This window comes from Melanostigma gelatinosum, assembly GCF_949748355.1.
Source record: "Melanostigma gelatinosum genome assembly, chromosome: 13".
Classification (NCBI taxonomy): domain Eukaryota; kingdom Metazoa; phylum Chordata; class Actinopteri; order Perciformes; family Zoarcidae; genus Melanostigma; species Melanostigma gelatinosum.
Window position 1 is genome coordinate 1,222,676 of NC_136646.1, and position 21,320 is coordinate 1,243,995.

General features: G+C 44.9%; 2 protein-coding genes across 2 annotated transcripts in view; both read right to left on the reverse strand.

Moving 5' to 3' along the window:
- Positions 1 to 21,320, reverse strand: part of LOC306787313 (apoptosis regulator BAX-like) — a gene marked incomplete at both ends in the record, with an annotated part of 127,157 nt that overhangs the window by 38,039 nt on the left and 67,798 nt on the right. The window lies entirely within an intron of this gene.
- LOC306787300 (EF-hand domain-containing protein 1-like) overlaps positions 1,262 to 21,320 on the reverse strand; it is a gene marked incomplete at both ends in the record, with an annotated part of 58,742 nt that continues 38,683 nt past the window's right edge. The window contains 2 exons of the mRNA XM_079282415.1: positions 1,262 to 1,326; positions 1,601 to 1,824. Of these exons, the coding sequence (XP_079138541.1) occupies positions 1,262 to 1,326; positions 1,601 to 1,824 (289 nt within the window). The remainder of the gene's footprint in view (positions 1,327 to 1,600; positions 1,825 to 21,320) is intronic.

Genomic DNA, 21,320 nt, shown 5'->3' on the forward strand with positions numbered 1-21,320 from the left:
CTGCAATTTTCTTACCAGACCAGGAGTCTCTGGTCACAGTGAAAATCAGGGTGAAACATTTAAATGGGTCCAATGAGTGTAGTACACTCATTCATGTGTGCCTGAAAGGGGTAGAATGAAATTCACTACGGTCATGTTATGTTTTAGTTTATAAATAATGCTACATTTTTTAACAGATCTGGTATTTGTTATATTGAGCACAATCTTCAATCCTATCTTCAATGAATTAAGGGATATAGATATATATATATATATATATATATATATATATATATATATATATATATATATATATATTCATACCACTTTTTTAAATATTTATTTTGCATTTTTGTTGAAAGTGAACTTTAGCGTGAACTACTTGGGCGCTCCTCACTCTTTTTAAATCGTATCTTCTTATTTTGCCTTTTCTTTCTTCTATACCTTGCATCAATGCCTTTTTGTGTCTAATGTAACTACTTTAAAAGGTGCTCTACCATCAAACTTGGCTTACCTTCAGAGAGAGGGGCAGTCTCAGTTACTGTGGACGACACTGATGGCACTGTTCCTGCTAAACACACAATTTCACAATACTTTATTTTCAAATTGAATTTAAAGAACATTTGGTGAACAGCGACAAGTATAAAGTGAGGGAACCTACCTGAATCTTCAAAGTCATGGACCTGCTCTGTGATTGTAGAGTCAGATGTAGCATCTACAGGCTCGCTAGTTCCAAACTCTGATGCTCTGCCTGCTGTGCCACAGTTATCGGATTCGCTCCCACTGTCCTCGTCTTCAGTGCCGCTGAATGCAATTTCATCTGGAAAATAGTATTAGTTGTTCTCGCATGAATAGCTGCACATAAAAACTAAAAACAAATCAAAGTTGGAAATATTTTTGCTTATTATATGGTAGCATATATAAAATTTAAAACAGTATCAGGTGTGTTATAAGTGTTAATTTCTTTACAAACCGTCCACTTCAAGCTCATCCAGTGATTTTCCCTGCATGCTGGAAAGATTCCCTTTCTCCATCGATAAAAGCAGTTTGGAAATCTTGGCCAGTTGTGTTGTGGGAACTGATAATCTGTAGAAATCCCGGTGAACACGGATGTCGTGACCCATGAACTCTGCAACCTGATCAAGTTCATTGTTTTTCAAATTAAGGACTTGTGAGAGTGTGGCGACATGTTTCCTGAGCTGTGTCGATCTGAGGTACTCGGGGTGCTTTGCTCCACACTCGCTTGCATAAACACGCAAACAGTCCTGTCCCCTGTAGTGGCTCATCGAGTTGGGTATTGCAAACAGGAAGACATTTGTGGCACAAACACCACAATCTGTTCTTTTACTGGTAAGGAGTGACAGAGCATCCATCATGCTTGGTGTGAGCAGAACTGCAACCTTTCTGCCCCTTTTTCCCATGATTTCGATTCGGCTGAAATAGTTGCACAGTCTCTGTTCAGTCTTCGACAACCCCATGGCAACATCTTCATGAAGCTTTGTATCGTCTCTTTCATGGAAACTTTTGAGGCGCATTTTTGAAACCTCCCCAGCACGTCTTCGATTGAACACAATGATTTGTGTAAGTGTACTCTTTGCAAGTTGAGCATAGTTCTGAGTACTGGCCTTCTCCAAGTTGCAAAAGGCAGTTTCTGCAGACTTCTCGAGGTGCCGATGAAGGCTCTGAACATCTTCAGTGAAGGGTAATGTTGATGGCTTGTTATATTTTGCATCACTCAGTGTGTTCAGGGCACTGTGAGACACCATCTCAGACCACTTGGTGGTGTACAGCTTCTTGAACATGTCAGTGGACTCGATCAGTTCTTCATCTTCTGCCATGAGGCCCCTACAATGAACAATGTCACAGATTTTCTGAAGTGCATGTCCCAATTTCAGCGCGAGGCTTGGTCTTGCGTATGAGTGTTTTTCTTCATCAAAACCTGAAACTTTCTTTACAGCTTGCACAACCCTCTGGAAGTTAGCAGGTTTAACAGCCTCCTCTAGGTTATGTACAGAGAAGTCTTCACGCAGACATAGCAACAAACGCCCCACTTCACGGAGCTTTTGTCGTATGTACTCATACTTGGTAGGATCTTGTCCATGTTTGTTATAGAGTGACTGAGCTAAATTAATAATGGTGAGGTCATTTCGCACAACTGAGGCAACCGCATCCTGTTTCATGACACTAAGGATCCTCCACACTCCACTTGAGATCTGCTGACAGAGTGCAGATTCTTGAGCTTCAGCCAAAGCCAGTACTTTGGTTCTCCCAGGTTCTTCATCTTTGTTTTCTGGCTTAAAGGGACATCTGCGGGCATGTCTCCAAAGTTCCTTACGAATGTACATGCCTTGACAGTACATACAGTGAATAAACTTTCCAGCCAGTGCTTTAGCCTTTGGTTTTCTTTTCACTTTCAGTGGTCCTGTTCCATCTTGTAAAACTTCAGTGTTGTGTCTAAAATTTCCCTTATTCCTCATCTTTTCTACTAATATCTTGCGCTCTTTTGAGTGCTCAGGGAGGGAAAATGCTTTTACAATTTCAGCATGTGTCTTGTGTGTTTTCAAATGGCGGGAAATTTTGCTTTGTGGCTTACCACAAACATAACAGTAATTCTTTTTGGTCATAGTCAGATGTGGTACTTGTTGTTCGTGAAGCGCAACTTCACACTTTTCCTTTGTTGAGTCTTTGGTAGGATTCAATGAATCAGATGTTTCAGCAGCATTGGAAACCATGTGATCTTCAAGAGGTGGGAAACCTTTTACTGAACTGGACACAACTGGGACGCTCGTGTCTGACCCATAAGATGTTCCAACATCAGGTAGTACTGGTTTTACTTGAATCTGTTCGGCTTTCAACTGACTAGGCATAATGGGGATGCTTGCATCTGAATCATCATCTTCTGTTTCTGAGTCTGGTATGTATTCCTCATCGGACATGCACTCATCATCATCTGATATTTGATCCAGAAACTGGTAAGAAAACAAAGGATTTCACGTGATGATGGACAGCTACAGACAGTTAAGAGTTCAACAAACCATATGTGCTCTGTTTTCTGTGTCCAACTCACCTGTGATGAGTATTGGAAGTTATCATTTGTAATTCTTCTGAGGCAGGATTTATGCCAGACTCCTGAACAACCTGTAAGACATTTTGAATATACAGTACAAGTTTCAATACCACATGTTTATTCAAAAAGTCTCCCTTTTAAAGAGATAATCGATGCCCATGTTTGCACTTGTAAGTGTAATAACAGGTGTATTGGAGAAAAACCTCTAGCATTAAAACATAACAAATCTTGTCAGTGCCAATGAAGCAAAATAAAACACCTTTAAGTAATCTGAATGATATCCCACACTCTTAACTACTTCAACTTCATCATAACACATCCTACAATTTTGAGAACTAGTTGATATATTAGCCTATGTTGTGAACCAAGGATTATTTGTCATCAGTGTTTCATTGTTGAATGGTTTGTACATTAGAACACAGCAAATATACCGACCCAATACCCTAAGACAAACTCTGTACCAATTCAATAAATATCTCACCTCTGCATTCATAGCCAATCCACTTGTAGGAGGATACAGGTCCCACACAATGAACACACTTGTCCAAGGAGGATATTGTTGCGCACACCAGGCGATGATTTTGACACTGTTAAAATGAAGTATAATTTATTTCTGACAGTTTTACATTGACATCTACTAAGTTGCCTACATTTTCCAATTGACCTTCTGAATCAGATTTTTCTTTTAGGAACTGTAATTGTTCCATATACACTATATGAGGCAACTGCACACACGCACACCAATGAAACATGATTTCATGTTTTTTCATAAATAATGTAATTAAACTTAAGTTTACCTTTCCAACCCTGTTGAGGGGATCAAGTTGTGGACATGTTTGAGTCAGGCCATCCTCAGAGGTCTCAATCTTGTCAGTCGCTTCACTCTCAGCAGTCTCAATCAGCTCACTCTCAGTTATCATCTGTAGCAGGCAAAAAAGGAGGACAATGAACAGAGAGAAACTGTAATGTACCATTACAGACACTATTTGGGGTTTTAATGAGAAACAATCCTACTGTTGCTAGAACTATGTTTTGGACACCAAACATTTCCAGAGGCATTTCCTTATCAAGACCCTGAAAAAAAGGTCTTATCATATCTATATTTATTGAAGACTGGGTGCTTCTTGTGTAACATTATGTGGAAGTTATGACTGTTTTTGCCTTCATAGTTCTTATATGGGAAAAGTATAGATAAACTAAAGCAAGACAAGCTAACAAATGCTACAGAGAAGTGGATACAAACTGCAGGTTAGTGTTGTGGAAGATGTCGGTCTGAGGAACGTTCTCAAGGTGCGTTCGCATCACGTTTGGTGTGAACGCAGCTTTAGGATCGCAACGAATGACGTCACGTATGAGCCTCAAGACGCACCGTCACAAGAAGAATGCACGAGTTGTGTTAAAGTAAAATTTGGACTACCTTGCATCTCCACGGCCAGTCTGAGTCACCATAATTATAGGTGATCTCCTCTCCTTGACTGATGTCTCGTGCTGCAAACAAACACAGATGGGGCTTCCCTTTGATGGTTACGTACTTCATCTTGCCATTAGGGTTTCGATTATCGTCGTTTACAAGCCTTCCAAGCGACCCATCCTCTTGCTGCATCAACACGAGAAAAACACAAGTGAATATTAGTTTCACAACAGTAAATATATAAAATAAAGGCAATGTGTCGTTTAATTTTGATTGGACTAAGCATTGACATAATACGCACCACCATAGTTTTCCATTAAAATGGAACTCAAACATGAAAACCTTAAGGCTGTGGTGGTAGATTATCTGTCTCCGCTCACATTCTTGCTTGCTTATCAGTTCACCTCTATATTCTAAGAGAAATTCTCCCTTTTCAAATAGAGTACAGGTGAAGATGCCGCGACCTATTTCATACACAGAAAAATATCCGTTAAGTTTATTCATACTTAAATCATGATTACAAAATCAAAACATTCAACTTACCTTTGAAGGCATTGATGTATTTGACATCAAGTCCCACTTTGTCCGCTCCAGTGTCAGTGTAGAATTTTGCATCATCCTTTGGATTTATGAGTCTTCGCCGTTGCATATTTTTTGCTGAAATTATCAAAGAAGATGGTTGTCAGGATTATCATCTTTATTTGTAGAACATGCATGTTCAGAAAACATTGTATAGCCATTTAAACCAGTAATATACTGGGATAAAGGTGAGGAAGGCCAGCAGCATGGTGGGGTGTCCACTGGATACTGTGGAGGTGGTGGGAGAAGCTCTCATCCCTGATGAGCCACGCCTCCCACCCCATGCAGGACACTCTGCACAGCTCCTTCAGTCACCGGCTGATTCACCCCCGGTGTCTGAGGGAGAGGTACCGCAAGTCCTTTCTCCCTGCTGCGGTCAGGCTGCACAACAAACTGCTCTCGGTGGACCACTAACACACTGAACACAAACACTTTGAACACTCTGAACACTCTGAACACTTTAATTCATTCACCTGGTGCAATATCTTATCTAATCCGTGCAATATCCAATACGTTTAAGTATTTACCTGATCCGTCTGTATATTCTGTATATGCTGGTATATTTAATACTCTTCTTTACTGTCTTATTTTATTACTGTTTTACTGTTTAGTTTATTATATTACTTGATTTTTATCTTTTATTTTATTTACTTGTGAGCAATGCTGCTGTAATCCTGTAATTTCCCCACTGAGGGACGAATAAAGGATTATCTTATCTATCTTATCTTATAAAATATGAAGAAAACGCATAACTGCTCCATTCATATTTTGAATTGACACTGCTTCACTTTTTAAGAATATCATTAGACCATCTAAGATTAACTGTCCTCTCTGCAGGCACAGAGTAAACGCACTATCGCACTATTATCCATAGTGGATAACCCGGACCACCCTCTCCATCAGCTCCTGCAGAGACAGCGGAGCACTTTCTCCAACAGACTGATCCAGCTCCGCTGTCACAAGGACAGATTCATAAAAACATTCCTGCCCTCTGCCATTAGACTTTATAATAAAACACTCGCTCGCTAGCTCGCTAACACGCTAGTTTGCGCTCGTTCGCTAGCTCGTGAGTTGTCATTGTTAAGGCCAGTGTTGAGCCACATCGTGTGTCAGCTAATGTTAGCTTGTTCGCTACATCGTCTGTCAGCTAATGTTATCTTGTTCGCTAATGCTAGCTAGCACACCACATGGCTCAACTGCCCTTAAAAATCACAAAGCATGCCATCATATCTCACCTCAAACCCTACGTCACTCCGACGTACCTCGACGTAAAACCAGCCCGCGAAAATTTAACTTGTGTATCAAAATGTGTATGAAACTGCACCAGCATGGTCAAGCCGATAGCAGGCGCTGTTCTATACACAGGGATACACAGAAATCAGGTCAACTGGTAAAGGTGGAATTAAGAGAATGTATGTTATTTAGACACTTATAAGGCGTTTACACTCTTTGTTTTATGAGGATCAGAAATCAGGGCTGCTGGTAAAAAAGGACTTTCCACGAAAAAGAGATTGTATGTTATTTAGACACTTATAACGGCGTTTACACTCTTTGTTTTATGAGGACCTCAGCATGGTCCGCATATACCATCTAAGTTCTCATAATGCTGGTGTGTAATCAGGTGAAAAGTCCAGCCATAACATATCCACAGACACACACACACCACACACATGGCACCTGACTGGAAAACGACTACACGCAGTCTGCAGAGTATCTCGACATCTGTGTTAAGAAGCACTCATTATTACAGAGAACTAAATAGTGTTAACCCTGCCTGTGACAAAAGTCCACACACAGCCTTATCTGAACAGGTTTTCTAAAGGGCTGTGTTCGTGAAGTCATATTTCATGTCCAAATGAGTGGCTGTCATTTTCCAAACAATTCCTCTCGAGGCACGTGTGACAGTGTTGCAACAGGGCCACAGCCATAGTGTAAATAGAAACGTACAGACTGTGGTTAATCATTGTACATCATCTAAAATCAGCTCATTTCTTTGACAAATAAATACATAAACACCAAAAAAAACAAAAACAAAAACGTCATGTTGATAAAAAAGGCTTTTATGTCATTTCACTCTTCCCAAAAACAGAGGATTGTGAACAATGACGCATCTTCCCGCAGATGATGACACGGCATTGACCTCCTGAGGCAAGATATCAAAAGAAAACCATAAATATAATCATTATCCCTGTGTCACTAAGACCACTGATTACAACATAATGATAGCCGTAGAAGTGTGTATGTGTGTGTGTGTGTATGTGTGCGCGTGTGTGTGTGTGCAGGGTTAAGAGCTTGATTGAAAGTGTGTGGGCTGCGTATGTCCTAACCTTGCACACATAGGATGGGTGGAGACTCCAGACATTGTGGAGACAGAGGTTATAAACTTGGGAAAGACATTTCTCACAAAACACCATTGTTCGTCTGCTTTTACAATGTATTTCAGGTGACTTTTACAATTCTCTGAAGAACGTCTCAGTGTTGTTTGCATGGAGGTGGTTTGTTTATGGGTGATGATGAACTGATATAGCAGTGACTGTAAAATACATATTATATTGCACTCCTTGATTACAGTCTCCTGTCTTCATGTCGGGATGATAGATGAGCTTCATCAAGGCTACAAGCTGATTCGTGTTGGTCTCACAAAACAGTACAGCTGTACTTTACACTGCAGTCTGAGTTTTGACCCTTTACAGTGAGTATTTCCCAGTATATTCTTCTGAACAAAATACTTTTCTTCACTTGTATTCAGAGCAGTTTCTTTAGTTTCAGGATTTATTTGAGAAAAGAGTGTCGGGACATTGAAACAAGAGAATATAAAGACATATCTGATGTCTGTTTATTCAAGCACTGACTGTACAAGGTTGAGGTTCTTGTATGTCAACCGATTAATTTATACATTCTGGAGGCAAATACTGTACATTTTACTCCACTGCATTTATCTGTTACTTCGCAGATTTTGATTTTTAATCCAAAACACAATAAACTAATAAACGATAAGGTGATAACATTCTTTACAATTAGCTTCACCTCTCGCTGCAACATTAAAGAAAATACTTACACATGAATGCTTCATGCTGAATGCTACTTTTACTTTTGGTACTTGAGAATTTTGAATGGAGGACTTTTACTTGTAACAAGAGTATTTCCACACAGTGATATTGCTGCTTTTACTTCAGTGTAAGATCTGAGTTCTTCTCCTGCCGCTGTTTATTTGTCTTGTACAGGAGACAGAACCTCACCCTACTGGCTACAACATGACATCCTGATCATGCATTTCATTTGCAGTTCATCTTTCTGTCTGCTTCTTTCTTTCTTTGTCCGTCTCCGTTTAGTTCAGCAGCTGCTTTATCGGCAGGACGCAGTGAATCCATATCGTGCGAGAGGTGTCAAAATCAATTCAACTCACTCCAGACTGTAACAATTAAATGAGATTTAATTAACTATTTACAGTGTCAGCCGGTGTTGCTGCCCATTTTCCCCTCACGCATGACACTCAATCTGTCTGTCTCACCACCGATCAGGCCCCTCCTGTGTCTATCCGCCCCTGGGAGCTGTGTGCTGGTTGTGTGAGCATTGAAGACGAGCTGCAGCTCAGCGGCTCTGCTGATGTTTTCTATTGTGCAACTTCTCCACAGCTTCTAGTTCTGTAGAAATCATAATAACTTTTACCTTCAGGCCTGCTTCATTCTTCATCACTTACTTATTTTCTCTCCCACACACACACACACACACACACTCCCTGGAACACATCTCAAGACATCCATCCAACAGTTGTTTGTTATTTCAGTCTGAATTAAACTGCCATCCCTCGAGCCATACTGCTGGCTAATAAAACCCAGTGCCCACATCTACAGAACAGAAGTCTCAGTGACATGGACTGAACCTGCAGGCCTCTGGATGAGAGGCCAGAGACTGATCAGGTTGTACTTTACAGTCTTCCTTACAAAGTCCACTATATCAGTGTTGTTGTTAAATGCTCTTTGAACTGAAATAACCTGGAGTCCTCCTCTTCCTTCCTGTTACTTCCCCTGCATTCCCTGTGCTAAGAATAAGCTCTATCAAGTTCATGTGTGACTTGGCTTAACATAATTATACCATGACACCGCTACCTCTCTCTCTCTCTCTCCCTCCCTCTCTGTCTTGCTCCCCGGTGTCTCTTGTGGTCCTATAACCGGTAGACAATTAGCAGGGAAGGGTGGTTTTATGAATTAGCCGGTAACAAGGGATGAGCAAAAGAGGGATTGATTGATGGATGGAGGTGTTGAGCTTACAGAAAGTCAGATTTTCCGTGTTCAATGCTGTTAAGGGATAGTATTGTATTACAGAGCACATCAGAATGGACATGAGTGCAACAGACAATAGTCAGATAGAGAAAAACATCCTACTTCACATGAAATCTTCTCCTGGAGACTCCTAGAGAATGTATTTCCTCAATAGTAACAGGTGAGACCATCCTTTCATACATTTACACCAAAGATATCACTCAGGCGTTTCAATGAGAATGTATTGACGCAGTAGCTCTTCTGAGATCAAAGGTCCCCAACAAGGAAGTTAAAGCCATTTTTCACCAATGCAATCCCAAAATGCAGTGCGGGAATTTAGTCAAATCTGCACAGTTCACGCATGACAACTATGCGCATCGGCTCCAGTGCGACTAATCTGCATTGCTTTATTCCATTTACTGGTAGAAAGTAGAACGGTTAATCACCTTCATACAGAGCCAGGCTGGCTGTTTCTTTGGGCTAAGCTAACTAACTGTTAGCTGTAAACCTTTGCAGGTTTCATGACTACATCCTATGAGTTTCCTCCTTCATAGTCCCCGTGTCCACAAACAATTAAACAAACCTATCCAGACAGCATGTCTAAGGGGCTAACATTAACCACACAAAACATCAAATAATCGCACCCCAAATTTGATGCTAATGCTAGCTGTTGTGGCTAGCCCTGTTCTGCGACCGACATATAACGTATGGTCTCTCTCAAGCCATATATTTTCCTTTATTTGGTTGTCGAGGCAGTCGTTACAGTATTTGTTGTTTAATATTTGCTTTTGAGAAATCAAATTGATCAAATATTCCCCCATTTTGTCAGCAGGCTAACTACGACCCAAGATACTGAACCGTCTGGTCAATCCACCGATATCAAAGTCTGTTCAAATATACTTCCCCCCCCCCCGCACAAATGCTCTGCAGGGGCATTCAAGCATTCACAAGAGTCCACAAAATCAGGTTTTATACATTTTGAATGAAAATCCTTGAAAGGAATTTTGATCTGTTTTTACTGTGAATGGTCTACATGGCTTTGATGGAGGATTAAATCCTTTCTCTGTGTATTACAAACTGCTGTGCAGTGTTTATGATCCGACAAGCCTTTAAACTTGTGGATCTGTTACTCAAACCTAACTGAATGGTATTTCATCTTCTGACAGGTACTTTACCTGACACGCAATAAAATAATATAAGTTAAATGCTGAGCAGCAAATCATTTCAACGCAGGTGTGACATATGATCCATTAATGTGGGTGTGACTGGGTATCTGACAGTACTTTGTTTCAAGCAGCAGTGTGTAGCAGGTTTAAATTGCATTTCGATCGGTTATGGAAACTGGGCTTGTATATGGTTGTGTGTGTGTGTGTGTGTGTGTGTGTGTGTGTGTGTGTGTGTGTGTGTGTGTGTGTGTGTGTGTGTGTGTGTGTGAGAAAGATGCCAGTGATCTTTTTCCGTCTTTCTGTCTGTCTCGGTTCATTCATTATTAATCCCTCAACAGTGTCCCGCCCTACTCCCTGCTCATTTATTATGGCTGCGCAGTAGAAACGCACTGGTAGGGGCATCCTGTGCTAGGTGCACGTCTCAGGTGATGTAACATGCACTCTGGCGGCCATCTTGTAGATCCACAGCTCTCGACGACATCGGCTGTGAACAACTTAACAGTCTCAGCATGAAATCCACAAGAAAGGAATGGAAAAGATAAGAAATAACTGATATTGTGTAGCTTTAATTGACAATGTTATCGCAATACCTGACAGCGAACACAAGAGGGAGCTCCTCTGCACCGCACACATATGAGCTGGACACAGCAGCATATTACTGCCACCAATATCAAGTTATTTTCATAATAACAAGAACATTTTCTTGTATTAACGTACGCCTTTTCTCATTATGATAAATACGTTAACACTGTGAAACACCATACAGGAATTCACTGACATTAACTTATATCAGACCAAACGCCACAAAACTGCCCCAGGAGGAGAGCCGAGATGGAAGCTAAGCTAACCCAGCTAGGACCAGAGGCCGTTCCACTACCCAGCCTACTGCTGGCTGTCTGATGTTCGGTCGCAGAACAATAAGATGGATGAAAGCAGCGGGAGATCAGTGACTGTTGAGCCCACATCTTCACAGGGACCTGGATCCATCGTCCATCCCGGATCAAGCTGCACTCAGGTGGACATCAGGACAGAGCTCAGGACTCCGGTGGGACGAGAGGAGGTGGGCTCTGTGTTTACACCATCATGCTTGGTGCTCACACAGTCAAAGTTGAGGGACAATGTTTTCCTCAGGTTGGATTTTTAATGTTAAGATGTCGGTCATATTAGACTTGTTTTTGTTGCTGCTGTTCACAGGAATGTACAGCTACGTCCGTTTTGTTTGTCATGTGTTTGTCACATGGCATCAGTCGATTTGAGAACTTAGGAGTTCTTCTGATGTGAATCTTTTGCCTTCGAATGACACGCTGTGTTTTCACTTTACTCATGAAATGATGTTCCAAGAGAAACATCAGCATGTCAGCATATCTCCCCGCAGGGTTCACACACCAAATCCAACGCGGTCGAACCCTGAATGAATGCTCACCAGTGGCCGCCCTCCATCTGCCGGTTACTGTGATAACTTTCTGTAATTTCATCACTGAAAAGAATCATTACTGCAAGGTCACTGGAGCAGCCTCGTGCTGTCTTTCTACCAGCTTTGGTGCATAGGGGCCTCCAGCTGCAGGTCCAGGTTCACCTCATTTACTTTACATTTTCAAGGCAGAAGGGGAATTTAACAATTTTATGTTTTACCTGCTTAAAATGTTTTATAGTGTAAGCTGGCTTCACTGTACATGCTCCCATTAATTTGGGTAAGCAAGCGTCTCCATATTGATTAAACCCCATTTGATTATGTTTTAAACATAGATTTATTAAATGGACGTGAGTTTTGATTTTTGCAACAGAGCCTTAAACTTAACTCTGAATTCATTCACTTTAAACTTAGTTTACCTAAACCCTGATGAGAGCTAATCCGATTTATCCTTGAAGGTGCAACGCAGCATCAATGTAATAAGTCAGAATCAAAGAGAACACCATGAGCACACTTTTAATAGGTAAGCTGGCTACACTGTACATGCTTTCAGGTTTTGTCACACAGTTTCTACTTCTTGCACTTCAGAGGCTGCACATGCAGCGATCATATCCTGTGATTCGCTCCTGTAGGTTACTTTGACAGGAAACTAAACTTGAAAGCAGCCCATGTGACGTCTTATCTTCTGGCGCTCTCTGCTGCGCTCTCTTCCTTTAGTCCCGCCCTTATAAACCTCGTGACCAATCAAAAACATTGTACTTAAACAGCGCTCTATTCCAGTGATTCTTAACCATAGGGCCGCGGCCCAATCATGGGCCACCTAGAGGGCGCCACCTAGGCTAGAGGGCCGCGAAAAACTTTCAGTTTTGCACCTGTGGGCCGCGAGGGCCGCGGGACCGCATAGGTTATCAATTGAAGACACCAGAGATATTACTGTTGTCCATGAGACGCTCAGTTACAATACAGCTTCCCACCACCTGGTGGGGGTAATGCGTCAGTCAGTTGTTTAACAAGCTGCAATAAGCAGAAGAAGACACTCAGCTAGCCGCTAGCCTGTAGCGAAAGTTATGGATAAGTTATTAAAAAGAAAAAATGAAGACGACAGTGGTGCCATACCCCCCAAAAGTTTAAATGTGTGCGCAACTACAACCCTGACTTTCTTAAGTACGGCTTTGTGAACGGAGGCAACGAGGCAGAGCCGAGGGCTCAGTGTGTGGAATGTGGGCTAATGCTATCAAACGAAGCACTGAAGCCTTCAAAAATAAAGCGACACCAAGCGACGAAACATCCAACGCTCGTGGGAAAGTCTGTTGGGCTTCTTGTTGTGTATGCAGGTTTACATACACATGATAATAAATGTCTTTGTGATCATCACATTGTATCATCTCATTTATTTAACAAGGGTTTTGCCTGTTCAACACCGGCATCCTCGATCCCCTCCCCTTCCGTTCCTACGGCTTGTTTGCGCAAATACGTCACAAAACATGTCCGTGTTTGGTATCCCAGCATGCCCAAAATCCTCATCTTTGCAAAGAAATCATCGATTCTCTTTAATTTCTTATAGTTTCTCCACAAAAGGAGCCCACACACACACTGTCCAAAGTCGCCATAACCGCTGCAAGTCGTATCTTGCAGCATTTCGACGGAAAAAGACACATTACAGACCCGACAACGTGCTAGCGGATGTTACCATGGAGCTACTGCCTTCAGAAAACGCTAGTACTTATAGTACAAACCTTATCCTCCTCTTCCATCCGTCCAGCCGTCAACCAACGTTTGCGTAACTGAGCTATTCTCATTCTCGTTCGTGCGCGCGGTCGCAGCCATTACGCACAGCAAGTCCGCTACTCACACACCATGTCTTCGACCATATATACATAGTTTTTGCAATTTGCAAAGGCTAAAAATAAAAGGAAAATAATATAATATCAAAATATAAAGGGAGAAACACCTTTAGTGTGTCAGAATATCATGTGGTTACCATGTGTCCATTTGGGTCTCCAAATGTCCTTTTAGAGCTCTGCCTGGATCTCTTCATGGAAGAAACACTGTAGAATGGTCATACTTTGTCCAATCTTCTTAAAATTTGAGGCAGTTGTTCACTGATAGTGTAGTTACAGCCCTATACTGTCCTTTACCTGTACAGGTACAGCCACCGGTAGTTATTTATACTGAACCATACTTTTTTATTTTATGCGGACAAAAATCTTAAATTTCTACTGACTCCAAAGGCCCACTGCTCTGTTTCTGTATGACCGACAGGTTGTCTGACACTTTTGATGCATATAGTCAGAGTGGGCCCCGGGACACTTTGTACTTGAAAAGTTGGGCCCCGAGGTCAAAAAGGTTAAGAACCCCTGCTCTATTCAGTAGGCTAGAGTGACGGATATCACATGGTGATAAGCCAATTATGAATGAAGGAGGGTTGGCGTTAACCAATGGGCGTTTAGGATGTAGACGCTGATCTTATAAAGCACAAGGTGACAGTTTGTCTTGTCCTACATTCACTGACTGCTACTGTGTGCGAAAGCTGGTAATCCGGACCCTCCGAAAGCCGAAACAAACCGGTAATGTTTCCTTTCATATCTCCGACACTGAATGCACACCCACTGTGGTGCGTGTTGTTGATGCATTTGCGTCTCGCGTTTTAAACTTCACCGTGTGTGTCCTCAGGAAGTGCTTGCGAAGCTAGCTGTCATTGCTAACATTCGGTAGCTAGCAAGCTAGGTCGGCCATTCATTGAATTGGTTCCTTTAAATGCCTTCTGAGTCAGTTCGTCCGTGTGTCTCTGCGACAGGTGATGAGCAGCTCGTTCCGGCGGCCGCGGTTCTTGTCATGTCACTGCCGGTGCAGGCAGCGGGTCACACGCCATCAGCGCGCCGCTCACTAGACGCTTGGATGTAAAATGTCTGACACTGGGCCTACCGTGCTCTGAACCAATCCACCGCGTCATCCCGTGGGGGACCTGTGGTGTCATGGCGCCCCTGGTCATTGTACTACAGCACGGTTATGGTTCATTGTAACGGGGGAGTGCACCGTGTCTGCGTTATAGGCCCAGTGTGACCGTCTGTGGCTCTTTTTTGACCTTCAAGTCTGTAGACTGGTTAGCTTAGCAGCTTAGCTTAGCTGCTGTGCTAACCCCCCCCCCCTTCTTCTACGAGGACTGTCGACCTAACTGGTATGAAAAGGTGCCTCGTTCATGCGAGCTAACCGTGGACTTGCGAGAATAGAACCATGATTGCGTTTTTTGTGAAATGCTACAGTTCGCCCACATGTTGCAGCACAACTTCCCCAGGAGGAATGTCCTCCAGCTTTCAGCTATGGCGTCTCGCAGTTGGGGAACGTTGAAGCCGTCCGTTGTGCAGTGTGTGTGGACATATAGCGGGTTATCTAGAGCTGATCCTTTGCAGTAGTCGATGCGTTTGGATTATCCTTTCTGACAAAGCTGACCAGGCCAACAGGCCAGGACTGCTGTTCTCGATCCAGTTGTTGCTGGACTTGACCTTTTGCACAGATATTTCCTCCAGTGATTCGTTTTTTAACCTTGCAATGGATTTATTTCACGTGGAAGACTTGCATGCATTGGTAGCAGTGTGTGCTGTGAACCTACGGTAACTTCCCAAGCTGTCAGAGCTGCAGGTCAGTGAAGAACAGACTGGCACCGAGCTGAAGCCTGCTAGTGAGTTCCAGTGCTTTCAGACTGTGAAACTATGAAGTAGGTGGATTTATTGCTCACATCTTTTCATTAAGATGACGCTTATCAAGAATTGCAGACCAACAATGTCATCACATAAGATGTATATACAACTCGTCTCTCCCCTGACAGCTGACAGCTTTTTGTGGCGCGGTAGTTGCACGTTCCTGAAACAGCCTCGAACCAGTCTCTGCAAGTGTCCGCCTGTGCGTGAGAACTCTGACTTCAAACTCTTTTTCTCTCCAGCTCCCAGCCATGTATGCCTGCGCCAAGTTCGTCACCTCTCCTGCTGTGGTAGGTCAGCTGTAACACTTCTCTGCCGTTACTTTACTTAAAACATGTAAAAGTACTGACATGAGCATCAGCAGCTCATTGTGAAGCTTTTAACCGTAATGCAGCTACGTGTGTTTATTCTGTGAAGCTAAATCAGTGAAGAGAAGTACAAACCTGTCAGGATCCAGGATCCCTGTCTGACCTGACGCCTCCCATGGCCACACCCTTGAGTGTGCACAGCTGAGGACACTCCAGCTGATCACCTCCTGCTGCCTGACACACCAGACTCAGGGCCCACTAATGAGTCTCCTACACTGTACGGCCCTAACAGCCTGCTGGAGGAGGTGAGAAGTGTCACTGCTGAAAATTGGCTGTTTCGTGCAGGAACTAGCCCGGACAGTCAGGTCTCCACCAGTTCCAGCACCTGCACTATTCCCTCCAGTCCTTGCTCCGCCGGTCTGGGAATCCCCTGTGCCGGCTCCAATTCCCTATGATGGAACACTGGGGAAGTGCCATGGCTTCCTGTTGCTTTGCCGACGAGTGTTTGACCGTCGGCCTCAGACGTTTGCCTCGGACGGGTCCAAGGTCGCCAACGTGGTTGGATTACTGCGGGGAAGGGCTTTGGACTGGGCTGTGAGAACATTAAGTTTTGATCGGCCGAATACTGTGGGTTATGTGGACTTTGTGGCGGCTCTGATAAGAGTTTTTGACCCTCTGGGGGACTCGGATTATATGGCCAAGCACCTTCTCAGCCGGAGAGGGAGCCAAGCAAGTGTAGCGGAACACTCGGTGGCCCGGCCGACTCCGGCTCCCCGTATTCGGACGGCATTGCAGCCAGCTCCTGTTCCTGTCACCTCTTCGCCGCAGCCAGCTCCGGTTCCTACCGCCTCTGCGGCACAGCTTTCCCCAGTCCCGGCCGCCGCCGTCTCCGTACCGCAGCGACCTCCAGTCCCGGCCGTCGCAGAGCAGCAGCGACCTCCAGTCCAGGCCGCTGCCGTCGCAGTGCAGCAGTGACCTCGAGTCCCGGCCGCCGCCGTCTCCGTACCGCGGCGACCTCCAGTCCCGGCCTCCGCCGTCTCCATACTGCGGCGACCTCCAGTCCCGGCCACTGCCATCCCAGAGCAGCAGCGATCTCCAGTCCCGGCCGCTGCCGTCCCAGAGCAGCAGCGACCTCCAGTTCCGGCCGCTGCCGTCGCAGTGCAGCAGCGACCTCCAGTCCCGGCCGCCGCCGCCGCCGCCACCGTGGCGACCTCCAGTCCCGGCCGCCGCCGTCTCCGTACCGCGGTGACCTCCAGTCCCGGCCGCTGCCATCCCAGAGCAGCAGCGACCTCCAGTCCCGGCCGCCGTCTCCGTACCGCGGCGACCTCCCGTCCCGGCCGCTGCCGTCCCAGAGCAGCAGCGACCTCCAGTTCCCGCAGCTGCCGTCCCAGAGCAGTAGCGACCTCCAGTTCCCGCAGCTGCCGTCCCAGAGCAGCAGCGACCTCCAGTCCTGGCCGCTGCCGTCCCAGAGCAGCAGCGACCTCCAGTCCCGGCCGCTGCTGTCCCAGAGCAGCAGCGACCTCCAGTCCCGGCCGCTGCCGTCCCGGAGCAGCAGCGACCTCCAGGTCCCGCCGCTGCCGTCCCGGAGCAGCAGCGACCTCCAGGTCCCGCCGCTGCCGTCCCGGAGCAGCAGCGACCTCCAGGTCCCGCCGCTGCCGTCCCGGAGCAGCAGCGACCTCCAGGTCCCGCCGCTGCCGTCCCGGAGCAGCAGCGACCTCCAGTTCCTGCCGCCTCAGCGCCGCAGCCCGCTCCAGTTCCTGCCGCCTCAGCGCCGCAGCCCGCTCCAGTTCCTGCCGCCGCAGCGCCAGCTCCAGTTCCTGCCGCCGCAGTGCCCGCTGCCGTCTCTGAGCAGCAGCGACCTCCCGTTCCCGCTGCCGTCGCGGGGCAGCAGAGACCTCCCGTGCCCGCTGCCGTCGCGGGGCAGCAGAGACCTCCAGTACCTGCCACTGCTGCACCAGCATCCTATTCTCCAGAGCCCTTCCGCCCGCCCGGCCGTCCGCCGGAGCACCCGTGTCCGGAGCCCTTCCGCCCACCCGGCCGTCCGCCGGAGCACCTGTGGCCGAGGCTCTTCTGCAGCCCCGTGGCCGGTCAGAACCAGTCACCCCTCCTCCGGACCCCCTCCGCCCACCCTGGCCGGCCTTCTAGCTGGGGGGCCATCCCTCCTCCGGACCCCCTCCGGCCGCCCTTTTTTGTGTCGGGTTGTACGTCTGGAATCCGTACCTTAAGGGGGGGGTACTGTCAGGATCCAGGATCCCTGTCTGACCTGACGCCTCCCATGGCCACACCCTTGAGTGTGCACAGCTGAGGACACTCCAGGGTGTGGCCATGGGAGGCGTCAGGTCAGACAGGGATCCTGGATCCTGACATTTTTAGAACCCAGGCAAAGCCAGACCGAATATAAAAACATCCTAAAAGTGAGGATTCAGCATCCTCAGTTATGCGTGTTTCATTACATTAACGCATCTCATACTTTGCATACATTTACTCATTCAAACATATTAAAGTTGTTCACTTTTTTAATTGATTTCCTATACTTTTCCGACAGCAACGGATTTTTATTCATTTCTAAACTGTATTAAAATCAACTTGAAACTATTAGAAAATCAATCTCAGCAACCACCAAAAAGCATTGCAATCAGGAGTTAGATGGCAAAATAAACAAACTAAAACTTGGACGATCTGTGATAAATAGTACCTTCGAATATGCTTTAGAAAACGGTCTGGAGTATTTGTCCCTGTTGGACTAAAACATGTAAAACCACTATAGTGCTCCTTATTGAGCAGCTGTAGTGAACTGAGCTGGCAACAAACTGTAAATGCAGTGATCGAATGAAACCTGCAAATAGTCACGCTGTGTCACATGTGGGAAGTTGTCCTGATTAAGAGAGAAAGAGGGCTTAGATTGGAGCTTAAAGTTTCTCCTCAAATAGCTCAGGTCACTAACAGCGATCTGTCCCACACACGTGTCTGGGAGAAGGGGGGTGGGGGCGGGAGAGGCAGAAGGATGACGGCGAGGTGACAGGAGTGAGAGTGGGGGGGTGAGTGAAGAGACGGACAAAGAGGTCACTGAGAGGATTCTGCACAATCAGCAGCAAAGTGTATTAGTCGTAACTGTTTCATGCACAGTGAAGTAACTTCTTTAAGTTACTCAAGGGTGATTACATCATTGTAACTCATATTTTCCTTCTGGAACAGGTTTAAAGTTTCAGGGATTTATCCAGAAAAATGTAATATGTTTGAGAAAAAAATAATTTATTTTGGCAAAACTGAATGTTTCAGTTGTCCATCTTTTTTCCACATTTACAGAGTGCATCAGAAAAACACAAAATCAATGTCCCAGAGACCATGAATGAGTTCCTCGACATGTCCGACGATGAAGGTATGTGAAGAATGCTCAAATGACTGCTTCATTCTACGATGTTTCACACATTTAGTACTAAAATTGCATTGATTAATACGTGCAAACCATTGCTGTGACTTCACGATTTGATTACAAAAAAGCAATGTCGATACCCTGCATGATTTCCGTACACTTGTGACTGTGCTATGTGATGTCGTTTTTCATTAACATGCGCATGTTTCACTGTATGTGTACTCAAATCACACAGTCCGGGCAAGACATTCTCAATGAGGAGTCTTTTTCAGATGTTGATGAAGGTATTTGTCACCAGTTTGCCTCCACAGCTCTGTTTGTTTGCTTCGCTTTAATAGAACACACTACAGCAGAACTCACCTGTCTCATTGAACAGCTATAGCCGCCAAGCCTTTGCTGTACTACGCTTCAGATTTTGCTGTTCATCGTCAATAGAAAGTCTCCGGGCAAAATCTGAATAGACTCAACCAACAGCCAGAGCACATACACTGTAACCGAATGCTGTGGTCATGCACTTTAGTTATTATGCACTTTATGAATACTGTTGATGTAAACATATTCTCATCCCACGAGCCAATAAGAGGGTCAGACAGCAGATATTCTACTTCTTTTGTTTTATTTACTGTCAGTGTTGCCATCGTCAGACAAAGAATGAATTCTCAGCTGTTTAAATTTGTTCAAGAAAACAGTCAACAAACTTCAACATGTTTTAGCTGTTTTAGCCTTGAATCTGTTCTTGGGTTCCTGCCAGGATTCAGTGTCCTGTTTCTTTTTCGCAAACTGACACTGCCGATGTTATTTTCGCTGCAACTTGAAAGCACATGTGTTATTTTTAACTACTCGCACATCATAGTCTCGTACTGCGTGATCGTCCTCATCGAAGACACTTTGTGAAGTGTCATCCGCTTGAAATCTCTTTGAAGGAGTTGCTGTGAAATAATGAAAACAAGGTCAATGTGACTCACTTTATGTTTTTATTCAGATGAGACAGACGATGAAAAAGGCCTGCATGCATTCAATGAAACTATCGTGTCTCACTTTATGTAAACCCTAATAAATTACATAACAATAATGATGTCAGACCGGAATATCTGCTGGACACAAGCCACAAGCCACATTGTAACAATCCACATTGTTACAAGCCACATTGTAACAAGCCACATTGTAACAAGCCACATTGTAACAAGCCACATTGTTACAAGCCACATTGTTACAAGCCACATTGTAACAAGCCACATTGTAACAAGCCACATTGTTACAAGCCACATTGTAACAAGCCACATTGTAACAAGCCACATTGTTACAAGCCACATTGTTACAAACCACATTGTTACAAGCCACATTGTTACAAGCCACATTGTTACAAGCCACATTGTAACAAGCCACATTGTAACAAGCCACATTGTTACAAGCCACATTGTAACAAGCCACATTGTAACAAGCCACATTGTTACAAGCCACATTGTAACAAGCCACATTGTAACAAGCCACATTGTAACAAGCCACATTGTTACAAGCCACATTGTAACAAGCCACATTGTAACAAGCCACATTGTAACAAGCCACATTGTTACAAGCCACATTGTTTCGGGCCGCCCACTTCAGTCGCCTGCCCTTTGTTCTGGAACCGCAGAGCCAACAGGCCTGTACAATTGATGAGCTTGTTCATGGGCTGTTGCTTAGGGGACAGTAGGAGGGGTGGGGGGGGGGGGGGTGTGGGGGGGGTGGAGTTTCTATGTCAGGTGATACAGCCAGAATCAACAAGTTACGTACTACACACGTATCAGGTGAAGAATGATGAGTTTGCGCCGTAGCTGCACGATGAAGATCCTCATTAGCGATACGATTCGATGTGTTATCGCTACCGCGCAGGAATTATAAATACGAGTCTCCACGGCCTCATGAACTCCACGTAAACTGTTTATACTGTGTGCATAATTCATCAGCATGGTAGTGGTGCAGCGCACACTTGGCTTTTCCACACTTGGCTAGTCCACTATCCCCAAGCTCCTGTGCTACCCACTGTTGCCAGGTCTAGATGGGACAAAGTGTGCATTCCAGGAATA